This window comes from Taurulus bubalis (genome assembly GCF_910589615.1).
Source record: "Taurulus bubalis genome assembly, chromosome: 2".
Lineage (NCBI taxonomy): Eukaryota > Metazoa > Chordata > Actinopteri > Perciformes > Cottidae > Taurulus > Taurulus bubalis.
In genome coordinates this window covers 29,120,792-29,143,250 of record NC_136590.1, presented here as the reverse complement: position 1 = coordinate 29,143,250, position 22,459 = coordinate 29,120,792, and the positions used below count along the sequence as shown (strand labels likewise).

Below are 22,459 nucleotides of genomic sequence, written 5' to 3'. Positions count from 1 at the left end.
CATCCAATTTGTTTCTGATCTCTTGGTTATCTTGTTACGCTTCCTTACCATGAAAATATTGTTATATGTTTTAATATTTTTGGTGTGGGCCTCTGGGCCTTTTCTTTGTCAGTATACCCCTCAATTTCAATTAAAACAATGGTAAAATGAACCTCAAGAGAATCTATGTTTATGAATTTATGTATAAATACATAAAAGGTTGTTGTGTTACCTGACTATTACTGAGTGGTATTAGAACACATCTCTTAAATAAATTTGTTTTATTTATTTTTTCATTTTAATATTATTAACTATAGTAACATCTATGTTTTTTTACAGGTCAATTTCGACCCATATATATTCACTTCAAGAAAAAGTATTTTTTTCAGAAATATAACTTTAATACAAACACAAAGTCATAACACAAAATTTGCAAGGTCCAACAAACAACAACCAATTAAGCAAATCCTTTTTTGCTGGGTCAACACTGACACTAACAACACAAAGGTCATAATTTCAACCAGAGAATTTTATAATTTAGTGACATTTTTTTATTTTGTTTTATTTTGTTAAAATAGAGGTTCCTGACACAGGAGGAAGGATAATGCAAATCATCCCTGTGGCCATTTTACTTAAATCCGATAACCTAGAGCAGCGGTTCCCAAACTTTTTAGGCCACGCACCCCCTTCTACATCCCGACCGGGTTCACGCACCCCCAATCCCCCACACCTTAAAAAAAAACACAACAGAGCCTATTTATAGCCGCATAAAATCGGACCAATGCGAGAACTGTTTGCTCGCGCGTGGCGTTTGTTACAAGATTTAGTCCGCTGTATAAATTTCAGTTACACAAGGCGTCATTTTTAAAGAGCAATAAGGATGGCGAGGACACACGCACAGGCTCAGAGGCAGATTGCATTTCACATTTATTTACTTAAACACAGTAAGCCACGGAAAGAACAAAGAGTGGCACATGCATAGGCTCAGAAACAGATATAAATAAAAAAAAGGAGGCTCCAGGGGTGCGCGCACCACACTTTGGGAATCCCTGGTGTAGACCCAACACATGAATGAGACTGCAATTGTTTTTGGCTGTTTTGTAACTCTTCCAATTTTGATCTAAAAAATGTAAGGGGCTTCTGACTTGCACTGGCATGCTTGGTGTTCAGGTGTCGGCGCAAATAAGAGGCTTCAGACAGCTGTTAGCCAGAACCTCACTGCACAACACGCACTGTGGCTTCGAGCAATCTGCATCGCCAATCCAAGTGAAGCCCAGACCCAGATAATTGCATCATATTTCCTCTTTTTTTTCCGAGTCTGATGCTCACTCTCGTTTCCTCTTTTTTCACCTTGACTCCGCGATGGGTCTCTGTGCTCCCGCTCCGTCTCCTCTTTCTCCGACTCCCGGTCGATTTCTTCTCCCGGTCTCTCCCCAACGCACCTCTCCGTTTCTCTCGCCTCCGGTTCCTCCCTCTCTCTCTGTCCCTCTCCTCTTTTATTACTGATAGCTTCAGATGTCCCACCTGACAGCTTCCCCGATTTCAGCCAGTTTAACATATTTTCATGGATGTTGCTGAATGAATGAAATGACGTTAGGTGCACAAGCTAGGCTAGCTAGTGTGTACATAAAAGACAGTCTGGCGGCCGAACCGGAAGTGCATCTATTTATTAAATTGTACGTTTTTAATTGTAATTAAATGTAAATCTTACAAGGGAATTTTTATAATTAAAAAATCCTACTTATTTTTTTTAATGATGTTTAATATTAATTATTACACCATTAGACTACCATTACATTTTTCCTCTCGCGCACCCCCTAGAGGCAGCTCGTGCGCACCACACTTTGGGAATCCCTGACCTACAGTATCAAACCAACCACTGAATCCAATATGCAAATGATAAAATCCATAATCACTTGGAATATGGGTTTACACATTTCCCATACACTGCAGATGTTATGACAAGTTAGTGCAAATATTAATTTGGATGAAGTGGGATTAGATTGAAATAGGGAGAAGAAATCCATCACTCCTTGACACTCAATATCATGTAACTAGGATGACCAGATTTTTACAAATCCTAAATTGGGTCATGGGATCTTGCATATGTCAGTGAGTGCACACAAATCCACACAGCACATGTTTGTTTGAAATGACAACTAACGGTCACGCAAAATCTACCTGTTATTTTGAGTGCGCACTGATATGGAGCGCTCTGGTAAATGTAAACAGGCGTACAGTACATTATGGCTCAATAAAGTACACCCCGTGACTCACTCTCAACCAATCAGAATGCTTGATTTCATTTACCCGTATTATAGAAGGAGTTATGTACTGGAACTATTTCTAGGCGAACAACAGCCAGATCATCTCATCATTGTGAGGTTGCCAGGTAACCACAGTTATTAGTTACCACAGAAATACAATAAGCCGAGAGGCTTTAACAAGGAAAAAGTGGCCAGGTCATCTATAAACACAAAAAGTGAGATATATTGAGAGAGTCTTCTCATTGGGGCGTTTTATTTTGGAAATGTAATTGGATGCAACAAGTCCATAGATGCTGATAATAGAGAAAGCCACACAGAGAGAATGTACACACAGCTGATGAATACACACACACACACACACACACACACACACACACACACACACAGACAGACAGACAGACAGACAGACAGACAGACAGACAGACAGACAGACAGACAGACAGACAGACAGACAGACAGACAGACAGGGTTAAACAATGAGCTTTCCTGAAACTAAGGTGAGAAAGTGGCATATACAAGTGTTATTTGATTTTAGTAATTATTTATGAATGGTATTAGGTTTAATTAACATATTACATACCATGTCAAACAGAATAATATCCCTTCCAACATTAAATAGCAGGGATTTTTGTTGAATATTAATGTTACAACATCCAAGTGATTTGGTTCTGTGGGCATCCTACTCCCTTGTTGGTAGTCTGTAGGTGGGAAGCAGCTGGTGAGTGCTCTCTGAATTCTGTCATTATCTTAAATATCAAATAATGCAGCTCTCGCAGAAAACACATTTTGTGTCTCTGAATAAATGCTGTGAAGATCTGCAGGCAATGGAAGAGAGGTATTCAGATCCTTTATGAAAGTAAGCATGACTCTACAACAATATAAATTACATTATGTTAAAAGTGCATGTCTTTGTGAACTAATAGGGACTGTGTGATGGGATTAGACATAAGAGAGACTTGTTATAAAGGTAACATCATGTGTATGAACAAAATCTAAAAAGGAGTACAAAGTAGAATTAGAGGTATAAAGTAGTTTGAAATGGTACTCAAGTAAATTGCCAGTATGTACAAAAAATATACTGGTATTTAAACAGACTATGGGCCAGCATTATTAGATTTTTCTGAAAGAGGCAAATAACTGTTGCAATGAAAACTAGAGATTGGGACAAGGGTTAATAAGTATTACATATTGTAATTAAGTTCTCTACAGAACCTGAGTTAAAATATTTTATTAATTTCCACCAAGCATGTATGTTCAGAGTGTGCGATAAACAGTCAACACATTTACTTAGGCTGAATCCCAGTGACTGCTGAAAACCCTTGAGGCTACCTGTCCCTGATGTGACCTCAACAGTTTGATCCATCCAGGATCAGAGTCTTTGAGCAAAATCTGGTAGATATGGAGGGGCACTGCAGGTGATGCAACATATGGAGGCTCAGGCGGTGCGGTTGGCAGTGTCCTCAGGCAGCAGACCAAACAACCAAGCAGTAAGACAGAGTGAGGAATGTGGCTGTGCATCATTTAAAGGATGGGACAAGCGGGAAAGTATGTTAGGGCAAATGGAGAGCGAGACAGCTGCAAACACAACCAGGCACTCACACACATACACGTTACAAACACATCAACAGAGCCACAGCAACATAGCAAACATGCTCAGGGGCACACATGCACACACACAACCCCACAGACATGCAGAACCTTCACCTTTCCCATAGGCTCTTGCTCTCAGTTCTACACCGCTGACTCCGTCTTGACACAGAGATCAGAAGGTTGCTAGAAAGTAACCGGCAATTTACTCCTTGGTTAAACACCTGGAAGCCACAGTACCAGCAGCAACTCCGTCAGAGAGAAATAAACGCTGACAAAGACAGGGGACAAGAAAGAGAGAAAAGGAGAATCCATCTAAACCTCTTAGGCTCAAACAACCTCCCTGTCTCGCTCTGGGGTGTGTAATATTAAACAGCACGTTAATGCTAGAACTCTTCCCTTTGAACGTCTTTAATGCTATTAAAAGGCACAGTTACGATAGTTCCCTCATTTACTTACCTGACATCCTTTATCCTCAAATGTTCTCCCATCTCCTCTCTTTTTTATCGGTTAACTCCTGTAGGTATCTTTAGCCTTGCTGCACTCCCTTTATGTCACAATTCATCTAACAAAAATATAGAAATAATCTGTTGTTTACTATAAAAAACGATGTGTTCACCCTCTTTAGAGGCCTTAAGGGCCACCCACTGTAAACTGTGTTCATTTAAGACCTTTTAAAGTAAGTAAAAACAATGAGGAACACTTAAAAAATCATTTGTCCAACAAGCTTGCAAATGCACTAAGGGAAAGAAAGAAAACAAACACACACAAAAAATACTGACGTTCTGGGTTGAATGAATGCGACTGCAATGATTTTCTTAAACCATATTCTTTCATTTAAAATATCTACCCTCCAACATACAATTCCTGAATGCTCATTGTGCTATCTTTAAACTGTTTCTGAATGAATCTGTTCTTGGCGCCATCACAATGAACAGGTCAAACTACTAATTACTCGTCATCCCTTATGAGCCACTCATTGCCCACTCATTGTAAAGCCCTCCGAGGCAAACTTGTATTTGTGATGTTGGAAGATTATACATAATATTTGTTTTTGGTGAATTTCAGTAGTCCTTCAAATTACATTTTTTGTTGCCTTATCTAAATGTCTGAGTATACCACAATGAGAGAGAGAGATCTCTCTGCTGTGTAACACAGAGCCTCTCCTCTGGCACACATATATCTATGTTGTCAGGTGTGCCTAGACGATTACCCACCATGCTGTGCTGCTCTGTGGCAACTCCCTCAGCGGGAGTCCAGTTCTAACACAAGACCAGAGCCAGGCAAAGAATGGCAGCCTATTACTCACAGCATAGTCCTTATGTTCCCTTCACAAAGTATGATAGACAACATATCCGTATCTATTGACTCGTGGCTGGTTGCTGTTATTATCCCTTATTATACATCCCTTTTTTATTTTAAGCCGCTCAGTGTCAAATAATTCAAACAATACTGAACTGGTGTATATCAACGTGTCTGAAATTTTGATGTGCTGGCTCATTTTGCTGCTGCTCAAATAGACTTGATACAATTAATAACTAATAAAAAAAGTACTTTGTAGAGAAACAAATTATACTAATCACAGAACTTATTCCATGCTCAAGAAGTATTCCTCCCTGACAGTTCTGAAATAGATTTGACCAAAGTTGAGTTGTTTACTTGTTTTATGTCAAAATTTTATCTAGATCTCTATATAGATCTAGATACAATAATATATTTTCTCCTTGTTTATTCATGTACATGTCCACACTGTCAGTCAAATCAACAGAGGGAGGGATGGGCAACTGCTAAAACATTACACCCAAAAACATCTTACATAAATAAACCTTTTTTGTATTCATATATATATATATATATGTATATGTATATATATATGTATATATATATATATATATATATATATATATATATATATATATATATATATATATTTGTTGTTACAGCTTTGTTAAGGAATAATAAAAAAACAAAAAAGTTAATTAACAATCTCAATTATTCTTGTTCTTGTTGTCAGATAGTAGAGCAGTATTTAGTATCAGCAATCATTTTGACTTGTAAAGGATTTGCAATGTCATCAGTATGTAAAACACATGATAACATGCCCTAGTCAGAGAAGAAACACTACCACTATTTCTGGCCTATTACTGCCACCACTATCCTACAGAGTTTGATCCCCGTTGTGACTCACATCTCAGGTGTGGCCTGACAGAGGACCCACAGGATAATCCAAACAATGCTTAGACTGGGACATAAGGATTAGTTTTGGCCCTGTAATCCCCAATAGAGTTCCCACCACTTTATGTAAATCTGGCTAGCCAAACGCATTCTGTACTGTACAGGAGACATTGCACGGAGGAGATTGATGACAATGGTGTACAGTACAGTCCCTTAGCTAATCAGGACGCAGAACACATGTGCGGTTCTCCCTTTGCCAATCAGGACGCCGAACACAATGCGCGTTCATACTGTCCACTGTAAAAAAAGCATGCAAAATTACACTAAAAAAGGTGAAACGCGTTATAGTGAGGGACAACTGTACTTCATTTACAAATGGGGAATCCATAATTTATAAAGTATGAAACCCAAGCTTATTAATCAAGAATAAAACAGTTATAACTGTGTTTATGAATGAGTTACTAATGAGTATTCATGTTGGAATAATGCTTTATAAATGATGAGTTCATTGTTTATTCATGCTTTACTAATGCTAAATAGTGTGTACTTATTATAAAGTGCCACCAGGATGGTAAATCTTTAGTTACCCATGGTGAATTGGAAGTGTCAGGTATTTTTGATTAATGAGGTTAATAACATGCGTCAATAAATATATTGAAACTTTAATGCATGACACTGTTAAGACTGGAATCTAACCTCTACTTCTCCAACTGAAAAACATCACTTTGATGTCCATCAAAATCTTCCACAATGCTGTAAAATTAACATACTGTTGTATGTGTTTTCAGGATCACTACCACCGCTGCTTGTATGATGGACCTGAGAAGGTATCCACTGGACGAGCAAAACTGCACACTCGAGATAGAGAGTTGTGAGTAATTCCTCCCTTTATATCATTATTTTCTTGTGTCCTGTATTATTTAGCTTCTTGTCCAAGCTCTGGGCTGCCCTAAGTGTTTGTACCCTTTTACACTGTTGTGGCCTCAGCTGTTTGCAGTCAGCTGTCACGAGCTATGTTGACTGGACCCGCACTGGGTCCAAACAATTTATGCTCCATTGTAGTGCAAGGATTTACTCCGAATTTTAATATTTTCAACATAATCCTTCCCATCCAATTTACTATATTTCCCTCGGTAAAAGTAGATGCATTATTTTGTTCCAAAGTACACCCTCCGCTGAGTTTACTCTTTTACAACAAAAATAAATAAATATTGTATCAGTTCAGCTAATATAGAGCTGTTTTTATTGCACAAACATGTGGTTCAAGAAGAAAGGTAATTTTTAACTACACTAATGTGTCACACAGACTTTGGAAAAATCAGTTGAAGGTAACATAAATTTGAGCAGCCATCTTGTACACCAGCTAGCTCTCATCAAATTAAATAATGGTCATAGTTCAATAAGTGCCTCTACTCTCACTGGAGCAGCAGAGTATTGTGTGTAATATGAGCTGTCCGTGGTGCTGAAGTGATATAGTAGAGCTATTGGTAATGCTTTCCAAAACTGCAGCCCAGTTTCAAATGACAACAATTTATGAGCATTGCATCATAAGGGGTGCTGTGGTACCTCTTAACACAAGCTATTTAACCACAGTGTACTAGGTTTTAAGGTTTGAGTGCATCCCAAGACCTTTGCTGTATCGCCATAAGTCTCTTTCAGTTTTCCCTTGCTCCGTTTTTCAGCAGTCTAACAGAAAGAAAACAAAAACATTAAAAAGTACAGGATGTTTAGGGTTTTATTTAAAATGTTGTAATCTCAAATACCAGGTTCACATTTCTCAAATTAAAGTGTCTTCTTTCTGTATAACTTCCAATGCTAATTGATGGAAAAAATACAAATGAAAAAGAATACCTCTTTAGTATATGCCACATTCGGGAGGGATGACAGTACACTTTAATTGGTGATTGGTGAGGTAGAAAAGGTGCCCTAACCATTCATCTACTTTCACGGACACAATTATATTTATAGATCAACTTGCTCAAACTTAGTCAAATCAACTGGATAACTGTGAATGCATCTGAATGTAGTTTCCATCAAGAGAGCGTTAAGGGTTTTGTACTAAACTGTGCAATGTTAGCTTGAAGGCTTACAGCTGGTGTTAGTGTACAAAAAGGAAATAGAGCATAAGGAGCAAAGGGAGTGATTTAAGCTTTTTTCTTCTTCTTTTTTACCCAGTTAAACAGTGAAGTTTATCAGAGGCCTGATAGTGCCAGCAATATTAGGAACAGTAACTGCTTTGAGCATTTTTAGAAGCCATAGTTGTTGTAATGTGATCATAAGATCTGGTACTTTCTGTATGCTAGGCTAAGGATGCATACAGCTCTATAACAAAATGTGACGTATGCCGAAACAGACCATTTGTCCAGCAGCAGCGAGCTAAGTTCTGTGAGAGTGTTGTTACAGGAATGCAGTCAGCTAATGGACTATAATGTGTTTAGCCTGCAGATGGGCACATAAACCAATTGCACCAACAGCATTACATATTGCAGCAATTTATATGAAGCCCATGAAGATAGTTTGTTGATATAAAATGTGGAATTAAAATAGACATTATGTCCATCTTCAATAGGAACAATTGAGGACATCTGGGCTTGAGATAGGTACAGTTGGATTGGCACTTAAAATATAAAAAATAATCCAAACAAGCTGAAGAGAGAACATCAAAAGAGAGAATTGAAATCTAGCTGTGGAAGATTAGTGTGAAAGAGATTTGGAATAGGATGATAAACATTCCATCTATTATGGAGGTGGAAAAAAAAACATAGCAGCCGCATGCCTCATTTGCAGGTGTGGGTGTTGTAGTACTGAGACGTGTGAACCTTGAGGAACCTTGAGGAACAGACCACCGGATGTTTCTCAGACACTTCTTACAGACAATATTTGTTAAACTGACCTTGCACAATCTGAACTTTCATAGACATAAGAATAATGAAATGAAGAATATCTACAGAATATAATGATTTATATTATCGCCAGGGATAAATTAGGAGAGTATTGTAGCAGCAGTAGTGTGCTTCTGCTACTGTTGAGAGGATGACCTTCATGCTGACACAAGAATGTGTGCTTGTCATATAGTTTAACTCGCCGAGGGGCAAACCAAGCAAAAATGCCTTAATCAAACTTAATTGGGAACCTGGTAAGCCTTTGGTAAGATAGCAAAGAGCTTGCAACTGCAAATCGTACCTCATACTGTGCAGTGTCCATTTAAACTACTTGTTTGACCATGGTTCAGGGAATTATGGTAGGCAAGTGAGGGGCAGACAGAGAGGAACATTGGCTGTTTACTAATAAGTGTGTCTCACAATACAGCTAGTCATCAGAACCACTTCTCGTAACTGTATCATTTTATTCACATCAGGAATCGCGTCAGGACTTGATGCATGAACAAGGAATGTGTCCTATATGTTCATCATTAATCGCACGTTTGACACAAATTAAAGGTTCACACAGAAAGGATGGAGAAAGATAACTTATTCTTAAGGTGGTGGGGATGGCGAGACGTAAATGATTAATACTGTAGAGCCCAGGGACTTCCCACCCAGCCTGTGACTAATGGTTTGGAGGATTCCCAAATTGCTCACCTGTGTTTTGGTTTGCGAGTTTTGCAAGAATAGATCAAATAGTACAAATGATTAACAAATACATACATAAACATTGCACGGCAGGGATTGAGAGAGAGGAATATTTACTTCGGTAAAAGTCAAATTAATTGTGTAATGCCCAAAGTTGAAAGTAAGAAGTTGGTGATTAAAAATACATTGTTTTAAGTTGTCTTAATAAAAGGTGATGATATAACTTTGAAATAAAATAAACATATATATATATATATAACATATAGTGATTTAACATGTTAGTGATCACACTGCAGAGCCTTAATGTCCAAGAAAATGATGATTCCTCTCCGATAGACACTTGGCAGTCACGTAGTCACAAAGTCACGTAGCGTGCTGCTTGGGTGGCGCATTCAACCATTGACTAATTAATGTATATGCTACCCTTGATCAATGCTAATGTACAATATTCCTAATTGTGCATTCTTTATTATTCAAGATTCAAGATATTTTTACTGTCATTTGCACAGATAACAGACAGTTATTCTATACAACGAAAAGCTTACTTTGCTGGGTCCTCCTAACATACTTAATTAGAATAAACTTAAGGTAAAAAATAAATACAAATAAGTATAAAAATATAAAAAAAAAAATAAAAAAAAATATAAAAGATATAACAGTATTGCACAAAAATATGATAATAGTATTGCTCAGTGTATAAAGTGCACTATGCATTGCTACAATGTCCAAAGTTCACCAGCCTGATGGCCTGCGGGTAGAAACTGTTTGTCAGTCTCGTGGTTCTGGACTTCAGACTCGTGTAGCGTTTGCCTGATGGCAGGAGCGAGAAGAGTCTGTGCTGGGGGTGTGTTGTGTCCCTCATATGGCAATACCTAAAATTAAATAAACAATTATGAATTAAATTATCGAAAAAATTGATTCTGGTAATATACCTTAAGCTCAAGAAAAGATTACACTGGTGACATCACAATTTACCTCTGGGCAAACGCTCACCAGTGCACCAACTTTAACAGAGAGTAATTTTCCACAGAACCACTTTACCCCTCTTCCCCCAAATTTTTAAGGTGTCCTATAGCGATGTCTTGTAGACACGACGTGTTACACTCACAAGGCAGTGATTTTGACCGTTTTTGAAAATGTTGTGATCTAATAACTTTGTTTAAAATAAAATTCATTTAACTATCGGACGGACCCTGACATTTCCTAAATGTGTGTACATTTTATTATAACATTGTTATTTATTTGAAATTACAAAACACAAAAGAGCTATGAGTGTTTCTACCGTGAATGGCCTTAAGGCTCATATTGACAGCACACATTATCGGTGTTTCTCGGTAATTAATGTCCGGGGAAGAGAAAGAGAGAGAGAGATGGAGCCTGCCAGTATGGACTGAAGTGTCGGCATGATACTAAAACATTATTCTGATCATGAAGCCCAATGTTCCGGTGCAATTCTCTAGTTTGTCAGTGAAGTGTATGAACTACACTGCAGACTGGAATCTCTGAATGGGCTACGCGGATTGAATGCGCATCGGCATCCCCTTTGACGAACGGTAGCCTTCAGGGTTGATAGACTATTACTTTTGACGTGTAACCAATCAAATAGTGCTGTCGGCGGGTCATCAAGCGAGGCTACATAGTTGTGACTACAGACAGAGAGAGGTGTCTCCATGAGAGCAAAAGTATCACATGTTTTAATTAATCAATTTAATCAGCAATCAGATTTTAAAAAACGTCACCAAAAATGTATGACAGATCTATTTGTTCTTAGATTTTACAGTGATTATTAAAATGATATGCAGATTAGGTATATGTCAGAATGACCACTATGTCCATTCTAGTGGTTATATAATTGAAAATCCAGAATGCAGTCTTTTTGCAGTTATCTTCTTCCTTGTCCTAGTTGTCTTATAAAACTTTAACACCAAAAAGATGACGATAACACAGGACGGGGTCAATGCTAAAAGAAAATCTACACCTCCAGTTTAAGACATATATCTTTATTCTCATAGTTTCATTCCAAGTGTATCATCCAGGCAGAGCTTTGAGACAGTTTGTTAACTCTTGCTCATAACTCTTGCAGATCTATAAAAAAAAAGGTAATTAGTTAAATACCACATTAACTCAACCTCACATTCAGCAGTATCGTAAAAGGGTTGCGTTTATAACCTGGAAAAGCATGGTCTGTCAACCTGCATGTGTTGTGCCACTACTTCCCCAGCATCTCTATAATGCATGTGTAATCCGGGACTTCAACTAACGTAGTAAGACACACAAGGTTTCCCCTCAGTGCAAGGAAATACCATTTTACACATTATTTAAAAGGGTTAACCCTCCTGATGTTCTGGGTCACCGTTACAGTAATGCATTTTACAATGTACAGTATTCGCTGTTGTGCAGTAGCCCTTCCTTCACAGGAAGCAAATTCTAGTTCAAGATGTAACATTGACTTGACAAGTACAGCTGCTGTGCATTTTTCCAATGAATCGTGCTAAAAGCAGGGTCACTAAGTTGGTAAACACTGAATACTACACAGAAGCATTTTTGCCCTGATTAGCTGCTTTAGCTTTAGCATAAATGGGACTGCAGATGGCTCTCCAGGACACAGAAATTAGGAATCTAAGTTCTTGAAAAATACATGAAGAAAAAACCCAAATTTGACGTCACCAATAAATAACATCCTCACACGCACAAATACAAACAGACATTTTGTATTTGTTGTATACACTGAGAGAGGAGTGAGAGTCATATTATTGTACACAGTTGCTGTGCACTCACAATGAAACTATCATTTCATTACAGCATTTCTACCAAGTAATAGTTATATTTTCTGCACCAGCGATTCACATCATATAGCCAGAGCCACTTTCACAGTTTATCTCTCTCTGGCTATCCTTGCCCATCAGAGCTCTTTTTTTTTAGAAACTGCAAAGATCCTGTGTGGTGTGAATGGCTTTCTACACTTGGGCTTGCATGGCTTATTTATTTATCTTATCTTTAGATGTTCTGTCCCTGTCCAGGCATGCAGTTAGCTGCAGCTTGCTGTGTACTGCAAAAGTTCCCAAGACATTTTTAATTGGACACCAGGAATAACATTAAAGTCGCTTTGAACTGTGTGGAATCAAAGATTCATCTGAAAGATATTTAAGCGTGGAGTAGCCTTCTCCGCTCACAGGGAAGAGCGAGAGGCAGGCAGTGGATCAGGGGGTTTGATTTGACCTTTGTGCCCGTGTGTGACGATGTCTTTGTGGGTCCAATCAAGCATGTGTATCATTTTGTGTTCATACACAGTGGCCTATGTCTATGGAAATGCACCACACATCTTTGTCTAATAATATGCATTAAGTTGACATGCATTTCCATGTAAACTGTGGAAAAAGTCAGATTTACGCCTTACATGGTAAATGATGCAGATCTGGTTAGGTTGGACAGTGTGGTACGATTTCCAGGGGATAATATGAATCATCGGTTTCACCCTTTACACACACCCCCCCAGACTCCTTTGGTGCATATTAGTTTTCACTTTTTTTTTTTTAAGTTGCTGTTCTCCAGCAAGGCTTGCAAACAATATAATCATAAACAATCCCTTCTCGATGTAAAGAAAATCAGATAAAAGTGATTTCAGTGATTGTTGTTAGTGCCTGTGTGGCCTTTACATGTGTTCATACATATTAGAAAACACAATTTTCAAAGTGTTATTACAGGGATATGATGTTAAATAGCACCATTTGGGCGGCTGTAGCTCAGGGGGATGAGTGGTCATCCAGTAACCACAAGGTAGCCGACTCGATCCCCACTGCCCCCATAGCTCACATGTCGAAGTGTCCTTGAGCAAGACACTAAACCTGTAGCTGCTCCCCGGGCGCCCCACAGGGCTGCCCATTGCTCCCGAACTAAGGATGGGTCAAATGCAGAGAAGAATTTCCCCAAGGGGATTAATAAAGGATCATTTCTTTCTTCTTCTTCTTAAAACGAAAACCGTTGTTGTCCTTAATTATAATTTGGCCAGAGCAATATCAAAGTCAGTGTTTTATCACCTTCCAAAATATGTCTTTGCCCATTAAAACAAATCAACGGAGACATTATTTCATAAGCTTGATTAAAAAAGGCCTGGAGTCAGATTTGGTCAGGGAGATATGCCAGAGTCCCAGTTAAATAGCTTTAGAATTGTATTGCTATCTCCTCTGATTCTATCGGGAACAATTTCATTTATTTTTGGCCTGCCAACGCTCCTAGACTTTGGAATCCATGAGAGAATCCTTTGTGCTATCATAAAACATATTGTCTCACCCTTAGTGTTTTTTTTTGTTGTACTGAGGGACGAGCTTGCCTCTCGTGCTACTGAGGCATCAAGAAGCTAATTCCCTCTTTTCTTATTGTTTAATAGTTAATAGATATACATTAGACTAACTCCTTCTTGTCTTCCATGTATTTCAGATCATGTCTCTTCTTTTCTCACCGTCACTCATTTCAGTCAATTTAATGGGAATCAGGATGATCTATCTGTTGCAAATACTGTGACATAATCATTTAATATAAAAGTGAGGTGATGCAAAACTGCATAGTCAGCCTCAATGACGTAGACACAATGGAGTTAAGCGGATTGGGTGCCTGGGAACTCAAAGAAATGTGGGCCATTTCACATCATTGACTCAAATGTTTGCACAAAACCATTCACTCCTCTTTCTGACTGAAAGTGTGTATGCACAGGTTTGTTTACTGGAGAAGCTGTAATGTGCATAACACCCCATGATACAACATTGTTGAATTGAACAGTAAACTGATGACTTTGCTATTCAATGCTTCGATTAAATTGCTTCTCCTAATGTGCCAAGGCCATGGAGCTATTAGTATCAAAAAGGTTGTTCCCATTGAATGTGCGTTACAATCTATCTGCTCAATATTGAGATCATTAGACCAACATTTCTGCGTGAGGAAGTGCAAAGCAGAAACGGTTCATCCTCAAGAGAGAAGGATTGTTGTAAAAGTCGATCTCCCTTACATATTGATACATCCTTTGTTTGGCCCATGTGCTCAAGCAAGAGGTGAAATCCAGGGGTCATCAATAAAATGAACTCTCATCATTTAGGGCCAATCCTCTGGGACGGAACAAATTGACTCATTTACATTTTTAATCTCAAGTAGAGGAGGGCGTTCAGTCACGATTTAATCACTTAAGAAATGTATCCAAAATTAAGTTATTTCGGTCTGCCCCTGACCTGCCTTAATTTCATCCCATGTCGACTAATACAATTTCCTTATGCCCTGCACTTAGTAGAGAAGCACTTAATGGTCTGTAAGTTATTTCAGAATGCTGCTGGCAGGCTTTTTTACTGGAACTGAGTGGATAGAACACATTCATCTCTTTCTCCCATCCCCCCTTTACATGAATGTTTTGGAAATACATTCTTTTTTAGAGTATATCTGAACGCAGTGAGCACCCGACTCCACTTCCTTGTCGAGAGGACCAAGAGATGTCAGAGGGTGTAGAACGCAGCCACTGAGGACTTTGTGTTAATAATTCAGAGCAACTAAATAGGTCACACGAGTATTAATTAAGCCGAACAGGGTATGGCGGAAGGAGAGGAAGAGGGAAGGTAGAGTGAAAGATCGACCGACACATAATGGTTGTAAGGAGGAGTGTAATCAACTGGAAAAAGTGGTAGGAGGATGTAGATGAAAAACAGAACAAGTAAGAGAAGAAAAGTGATTGAGAAATGGAGAGACCAGAAGAGGTGTGGTCCATATTATATGCAGCAATCAATGAAACAGCACGGGAGTTGCCTCTAAAGTGTTCTTTCAAACGTGCTTTCCTTTGTCATCCAGCCAGAGCTTTTGTCATCACTGCCATGCCCCCACACAAACACGCACATTTGGCATACTCATGCAAATCCAACAATAATTCACTTTTGAGCTGCTAAATCTCGATATCATGAGCATTTGACAGAATAATGGTCACACACTAGTGCAAAAATAACTTACTTTAATAAAACACAATAGCAATAATGGCTCAAGCTAATCTTACAATGCATTGTAACAACTGGTGCGTGCCTCAGGAATGATTATTATATTGCATGTTTAGTTATTGAAAAAAAGAAATCCAGATCTGTTGTTTCGTCCATCTCCTGCTGTTTCCTAAAATGCAATATTACACATGGGAGGGACTGAAGAGTGTTAGGAGTTGTATGATATAAGACTACAATATTCAGTTGTTTGTCTTGATGCAGCAAAGTGTATTGCAAGTCTCGGCCCCCTGCCTCTCAGTTGAGCAAGTTCACATTTTAATACACGCATCGTGATGAGCTGTCAGGCCCAATCTGGCGCGGCTATATATACAAATATAGCAATCTAACTGTGTTGCTCTATCAAAATGAGCTCTGTGTCGCTTCACAACCCCTTTGTAGCCCTGAAGAATCCCAATATGGAAAAGCAATAATGCCATCTGTGCTGTAGAACAAGCTGGTCGGCTATACATGTGTTTTATTTTCAGCATTCTGCAATTCATTTTTTTTTTTTTTATCATGACGACTTCTGCTGTGGTGTAAGGAGGCCTTGAAACAGCTTGATTAAGACCTTCATGCACATATCTCATGGTATCACAATATTTGATATATTTTTTTGCAAATTGCTGTTTTAATTGAGTCCACCAGAGTTTTAGCTTGTTGTTAATGGGAAACCAGTCTTCTAAAAAAAGTGCACTAACCCCAGCTGCCTCCTGTCTCACCTCGTCTCCTTCCCATCCCCTCTCTGAGACCACTACTCGAATGCCCCGGAGTCAGCAGACATGTCAGCTGCACTAGAGCAGACAGTAGGCAGTGGATTATGCAAGAGTCAAGTTTCATGGTCTAATGAACATTTTCTACTTTTCTTCTTTCCTTTTTTATAACAGCACTTGTCTTCAACTATAACTACATGTTACTCAATCATTTATTGCTCCTGCCCACGAGTCGCCTTGCTGTCCATGTCTCCACTGATTGGGCCAAAATGAGAGCAAAAGAGCGAGGAGCTGTGGTTCAGATTAATATTAATGGGCTTGCTACTTGTCCCTTTTAAAGATTTTACTGAGTTTTAGAGATGAAAATGGATTGCAGGCCTGTTTATTTAATCATTCTTGCTCTTGGTATTTAATCATTTAGTTGCTCATGGGACAAAACATAAAGATGACTCATATACTATATATATATATTTATATTAGTCATAGTTTCAACAGACTTATCCAGCAGTTAGTTATTATCAAGAATAAGCACACGCATCTGCCTTACCTCATTGGTGTTAAGGAGGCCTTGAACAAGGGATACATCTGTTTTGGATCTGCTTTGCTCAACTGGGGAACTAGGGATGTTACTGTGTGTGTATAGTACTTTTTTATGCATTATTATAATAATAATAAGAAGAAGAAGAAGAATAGGCAAAAACATAAATGAATACGCCCTGAGTTCTATCTTCCTCTAAATTGACTCAAGATCACTAATATTAGTTATATAGTATCCCATACAAAGATATAATAACACAATTAGCCTGGATGTTTTCAGGTAGAGCATAAATAAACAGGTTCTGAAAAAAGTAAGATATAACATATATCCTTTCCTTGTGGATAATCTCTCATTTTAAGTCAGTGAACCAAAGACCAATTACTTTGTCTGCTGTCAGCAGAATGTAAAATGATGACAAATGCAAACCTAATCCTGTAAAGTGATTATTTAGCTGGACTGCATGGAATCCAGATGGGACATGATTATGATCATATGTATATACTGTGCAAACCATTAACAATCCTCAGTAATTCCTGTGCTCTGTGCCTATTTCTCAGATGGCTACACTACCGATGACATTGAGTTCTACTGGCGAGGAGGAAACAATGCTGTGACGGGGGTGGACAAGATCGAACTGCCCCAGTTTGACATTGTGGATCATAATCTCATCTCCAAGAACGTCGTCTTCTCCACAGGTAAGGCTAACAAGCAGCTTGAAGTGCATGAATCCTAGTTGATGGTATGGCGCACAAGATAGTGCAATCCAACAGTATTAGCTGGGAAATAAATATTGTCTTGAAGCGTACGGAATGTTATTGTTTTGTACATATGCACATACGTATCTCTTTCTTATTTTCGTCCTTTTGTTATCTGTAAGGTTTATTGCATTTCCTTATTATCATGGTACAAAGAGGGCATTATGGAAGTTTCTAAATTTGCACTGATTGATAAGAGAAATAGCATCTGACAATTTCCAGAAAAAAAAGAGATGTACCACACATACCAACCTTCAAATGAAGTACCGTCCTGGGAGATAGAAGACACTATGACTTGTTTAACAGCAATAAACAAAAAGAATACTGTCTGATACAATGAAATATTCATCTCTTCTGCATTTTCATATTCATGAATTTGTCATGCAAGCAAGCAATCGTAAGCGGGACAGTGGTTCTGCTGAATACACTTTTTGGATACTGCAGAAAATAAAAGCTAAACACCAATACAATAACAGCGTAGTCACTCCGCCAATGAGAAGGCTTGTTTTTATCTGCAGGCGTCACACCCTATTAATACATAATGCTTTCTGATGCATGCACAATGTTTGTATATGCATGAGTGTATGTGTTTGTTAACTGCCCAATGTGTCGCTGCAGTGTGCCTGATTGTATTGCCTTATACAGAGATATGGTAAGCAGGGATTCCCTTTTTAATTTGCTGTCTATTGGGATATGGGGTGGATGACCTGGGGGGGCACCTAGAGATGCAAACATCAGCACAAGTGCCTGGGCATTTACCAAATACAAGTGACATGTTTCACTCCAAGGATAGGCAATGTCATTGTTGCCTGATGAATAATGAATTTACTGTTGCGCCTCCGTTCTATCATTTTACCCAAACGGTGTCCTCACTCCATAAAGACATAATTAAAAGATTCTCTCAGTGGCTCATGCTAACATCAGCTAAATTAAAAGCAGGTCTAAGTTGCGACATTCCAAGAGGAGCTTAGGCTGGTGGGTTGTTGATGCTGTCATTACAACGACTTAATATTCCTCCCTTGCATTCCGTGTATTCTTGCTCTTATTTTGATGCCTGAAGTTGCAATGCAACTCAAACCAAAATGCAGCCAATTCCCTAAGGAGAGAAATATGTGTGGTGATACAATTTGCCCAACCCAAAACTCCTACTATAGGCTTATTTCAAATTGAGTAAGATAAGCAAAAAAAAAGTCTCCTCAACCAAACATCAAACCTCTTGCAATATTGTGGATAAACACAGGCCGTGGAGAACAGGTAATTCTGGAGAGCGTTAATGCGTCAGTTCAGTGGACACAACAGATGTGATCTATTACTGAGTTGCTTCTGCAGCCCAGGAACTAAGCTATTGTTGATACAAGAGCTTTGAAGAAGAATGGTTGAAGAGTACAGTCTACATGTTAGGATACCTCACCACAACGTTAATAATCAAGAAGTTGTGTTTGGTCATTATGAAGAAACTTGCTCCTCTCTCTTCTGGATTTGAGTATGTTTCTATTTTGTTGTTTGAACAAAATGTAACTTCAGGACCAGGGAAATTGTGATGAAAGTCAAAAGTTCATGGATTAACCCAAAAATAATTTTGCATTTAAATCAATAATGGAATTATTAATTTCTATGTTTTTCGAGAGTCTCTCTCCAGAATACCTTTTGATTAACATTTTAAAAAGTTAAGTTAAAAAATAATGAATGCACAAAATAGTTGAAAAACTGAAACAATAGCACCCTTACTCTATATTCTACCAGTAGTTAACTTGGCTGCAAATAATCATCAAAAATGATAAAATTCCCAAACTTTCAACAAGTAAGATTTATTGGCTGCATTTAACCATACTGTACCTTTTACCAGAGAGCAAACTAAAAAACATCACTGTTTTCTTTTCTTCCCTGTCTCTTCTCTGCAGGTTCTTACCCTCGTCTGTCCCTTAGTTTTAAACTGAAGAGAAACATCGGGTACTTCATCCTGCAGACATACATGCCTTCTATACTTATCACAATCCTCTCATGGGTCTCCTTCTGGATCAACTATGACGCCTCTGCTGCCAGAGTGGCTCTGGGTGAGGCCCGCAATACAAATATAGACATATTGACAGGAGATTGGGGTAGACACGTTAAAAATAAAAATAGACTGACCCTAAACATAAATTAAATATGTTTTACCCCATTTTTACCTCATAACATTCACATCATTCATTTCAAGGGCAAATGGAGACAAGGAACACAAGTTGAGAAAACAAAATGTAGAACATATTTCACATTAAGTCAGGCAAGAACATCTATAGCAGACCTAAACATCCAATTTACTGACAAGGGATAAACAGTGGTTTGTAGAAGAGGTTTTTGCCTTTTTTTCTGGGAAATAGCTAAAACTCTTTCCACAATAATCATCATTACAAATAAAAGTTGTAGTCCTGTGAAGACCATGACTTGTAAACAATCATATAAATAAATAAATATGAATTCAAAATGTAATCTTTACATTATACCTTTATAAATACATCCATTGATTTATTATTTACATTGCTTTTTTGTCATTATTAACCCGAGAACACTAGCGTTAAAGTCACACTATCACTAACGTCGGGTGAATTTCACCCGACATGATGTACCTGATAAAATATACTTCTCATCGAAATATATTCAAATACAACAATACAAAGCAAGTTGAAGTACTCTTTTTTATTTTACCCTATAGAACTTCTCATAAAACGATAAACAGGTATCATGGGGGGACCCTAAAAAAAGGCTCAAAATCCAGTGAAAAATTAGGGAATCGTCAATAAAACATGATTCAAAATATAAATAAAGGAGCTATGGACTTGTTATTTGGTCCACATGTTCCTGGAACATGTGAGCCTTGTTATGTGAAGGAAAAGTTAATTAATGTTAAAAGTCAATGTTAAAACCCATCCGGAAAAAATAGTCACACTATTACTAACGTCGGGTGAAAATCACCCGAACAGGTGCCTGTACAAAAAAACAGTGATCGGAGCACGCCCACCTTCAATAACGTCTGTGAGCAGCTGCAAGCTACACAAAGACTCACGCGACTCAGACAAAAGCAACACAATGAACGTCGGGTGAAAATCACTCGACGTTCATTGTGTTATTCGTGTTCTAGGGTTATTTCCATGCATGGTCATTTACAGTCATTACATCATAGCACTGCAATGAGTACACATACTTGGATACAGATGAAAAAGTGATTTTCTGGCTGTTTCACTTCTTTTACAATCATTGTAGATGTAAACAAGTACAACACATGTTGCTGTACTCCACAGACGGAGTATGGTTAGATTTTTTTCCTCTTAACTCGAGAGCCTCTGAGCTTTTCTGGTAGTCACAATATCCCCCATCATCCTGAAACATATAAAGACTGTGTAGCCTGTAAGCTTTGTATTGAGCTTCTGGCTTCCTCTGTGTTTATTGGAAGCTCCCTGTCTTCTTTTCACCCAACTCCCTCATCCATTCTTCAACCCATCCCTCGCTTTAGTGGACAAGGCAATTTCGCTGATTGATGACTGAGCTGCATTTAGTGATCTGGGCGTAAGGCATGCATGGGATTTAGTGAGAAAAAAAAGAAGGCAATACTCTATAATGGAGGCGGGTCAGCAGAGTTGGGAAATGTTGGGTCACCCCCAAGTCTACACCAGATTCAGGAACCACTTTATTCTGACCTGGTTTCTGACAATAACATGGACCTGTAATGGCTGAATCACATGGCCACTGTTCTGTCGGAATCCTTTGTTGTTATTGTTAAGCCCTTGGAGCAACAGCTTGAATTGCCTGAATCCTATTTTGAGCGCTGGTCACCTGACAGCTTTGAGACAGCTGTAAAATAATTTAGTAATTGTTTACTGAGACTCTCAATAGAAATTGCCTTAAAAAAATAATGCTTTGTGTGCTTTCACAGTAGAATAGACAGATGCACGTGGGAGGATTTATGGGCGCCATAGCAGAACACAATTATTTAATCATGCAAGGAAAATCACTTTTAAGCTTTAGTATCAGGCCTCTCATGCCATATACAATTCCTGCAGTATATATATGTGTATGTATGAATGTATGTGTATGTATGTATGTATGTATGTATGTATGTATGTATGTATGTATCTCATACTACAGACACACATTGTAAGCACACTAAATCCAACAGCCACTTTGTCAAAACAACAAGAATATGAAAATAAATCACTACCAGCAAGAGTAGCATGCCACTCATAATAAGCAGAAACTCAACTCGTTGATATGCACTGTCAATCTGACAGTAACTATCATCCACAGCTTGCTGGGAGAGGATTTAAGAATTGTCTACAACTTTTCTCAGTAGGAGTTCTCTGCTAATGAACAAGACCATGGTTGACATTTGAATTTCAAATCGCTGCAGCGCTTCAGGTGCACATCTTCTAGGTCGTCTACTGATGCATGGTTTGATGTCATGGGGGTAAGTCCCTGGGGTTCATTAATCCTGCCAGGCTTAATCAAGCACAGACATGGTATCCAGTAGATCAGAAAGATGTCTTGATGCCGCAAGCCTTAAAAAACATGAAACTGTCACACATTCAGTCAGAACAGTACAGAGAGTAATGGTCTGAAAGGATGGTGGCACGTAATGTGTTATAATGACATGTCCGCACCACAGAAACGATGCCAATGGAAAGTCAAATACCCCCCTTTAAGTCCCTGGCCCGATTTGGCTTCGCGGCTGCTGTGATCTCATTGCAAGTTGGTCTTGATTTAATGAAAAGAAAAATGGAATAAGTTAATTTGTGAGTGCATTACATAACAAATGGCATACTTTCAACTGCAACATTGTGAATTCATACTGTTTCTGTTATAATATAATGAATATGGTCTTTCTCCTCCAGGTATTA

General features: G+C 38.4%; 1 protein-coding gene across 2 annotated transcripts in view; it reads left to right on the top strand.

Annotated features, from left to right (window-relative positions):
* gabrb2b (gamma-aminobutyric acid type A receptor subunit beta2b) overlaps positions 1–22,459 on the top strand; it is a gene marked incomplete at both ends in the record, with an annotated part of 65,396 nt that overhangs the window by 41,108 nt on the left and 1,829 nt on the right. For both annotated transcript variants that reach the window (XM_079214167.1, XM_079214168.1), the window contains 4 exons: positions 6,797–6,879; positions 17,391–17,528; positions 19,490–19,642; positions 22,454–22,459. The exon at positions 22,454–22,459 is cut by the window's right edge and continues 239 nt beyond it. In XM_079214167.1, coding sequence (XP_079070293.1) covers positions 6,797–6,879; positions 17,391–17,528; positions 19,490–19,642; positions 22,454–22,459 — 380 coding nt within the window. The remainder of the gene's footprint in view (positions 1–6,796; positions 6,880–17,390; positions 17,529–19,489; positions 19,643–22,453) is intronic.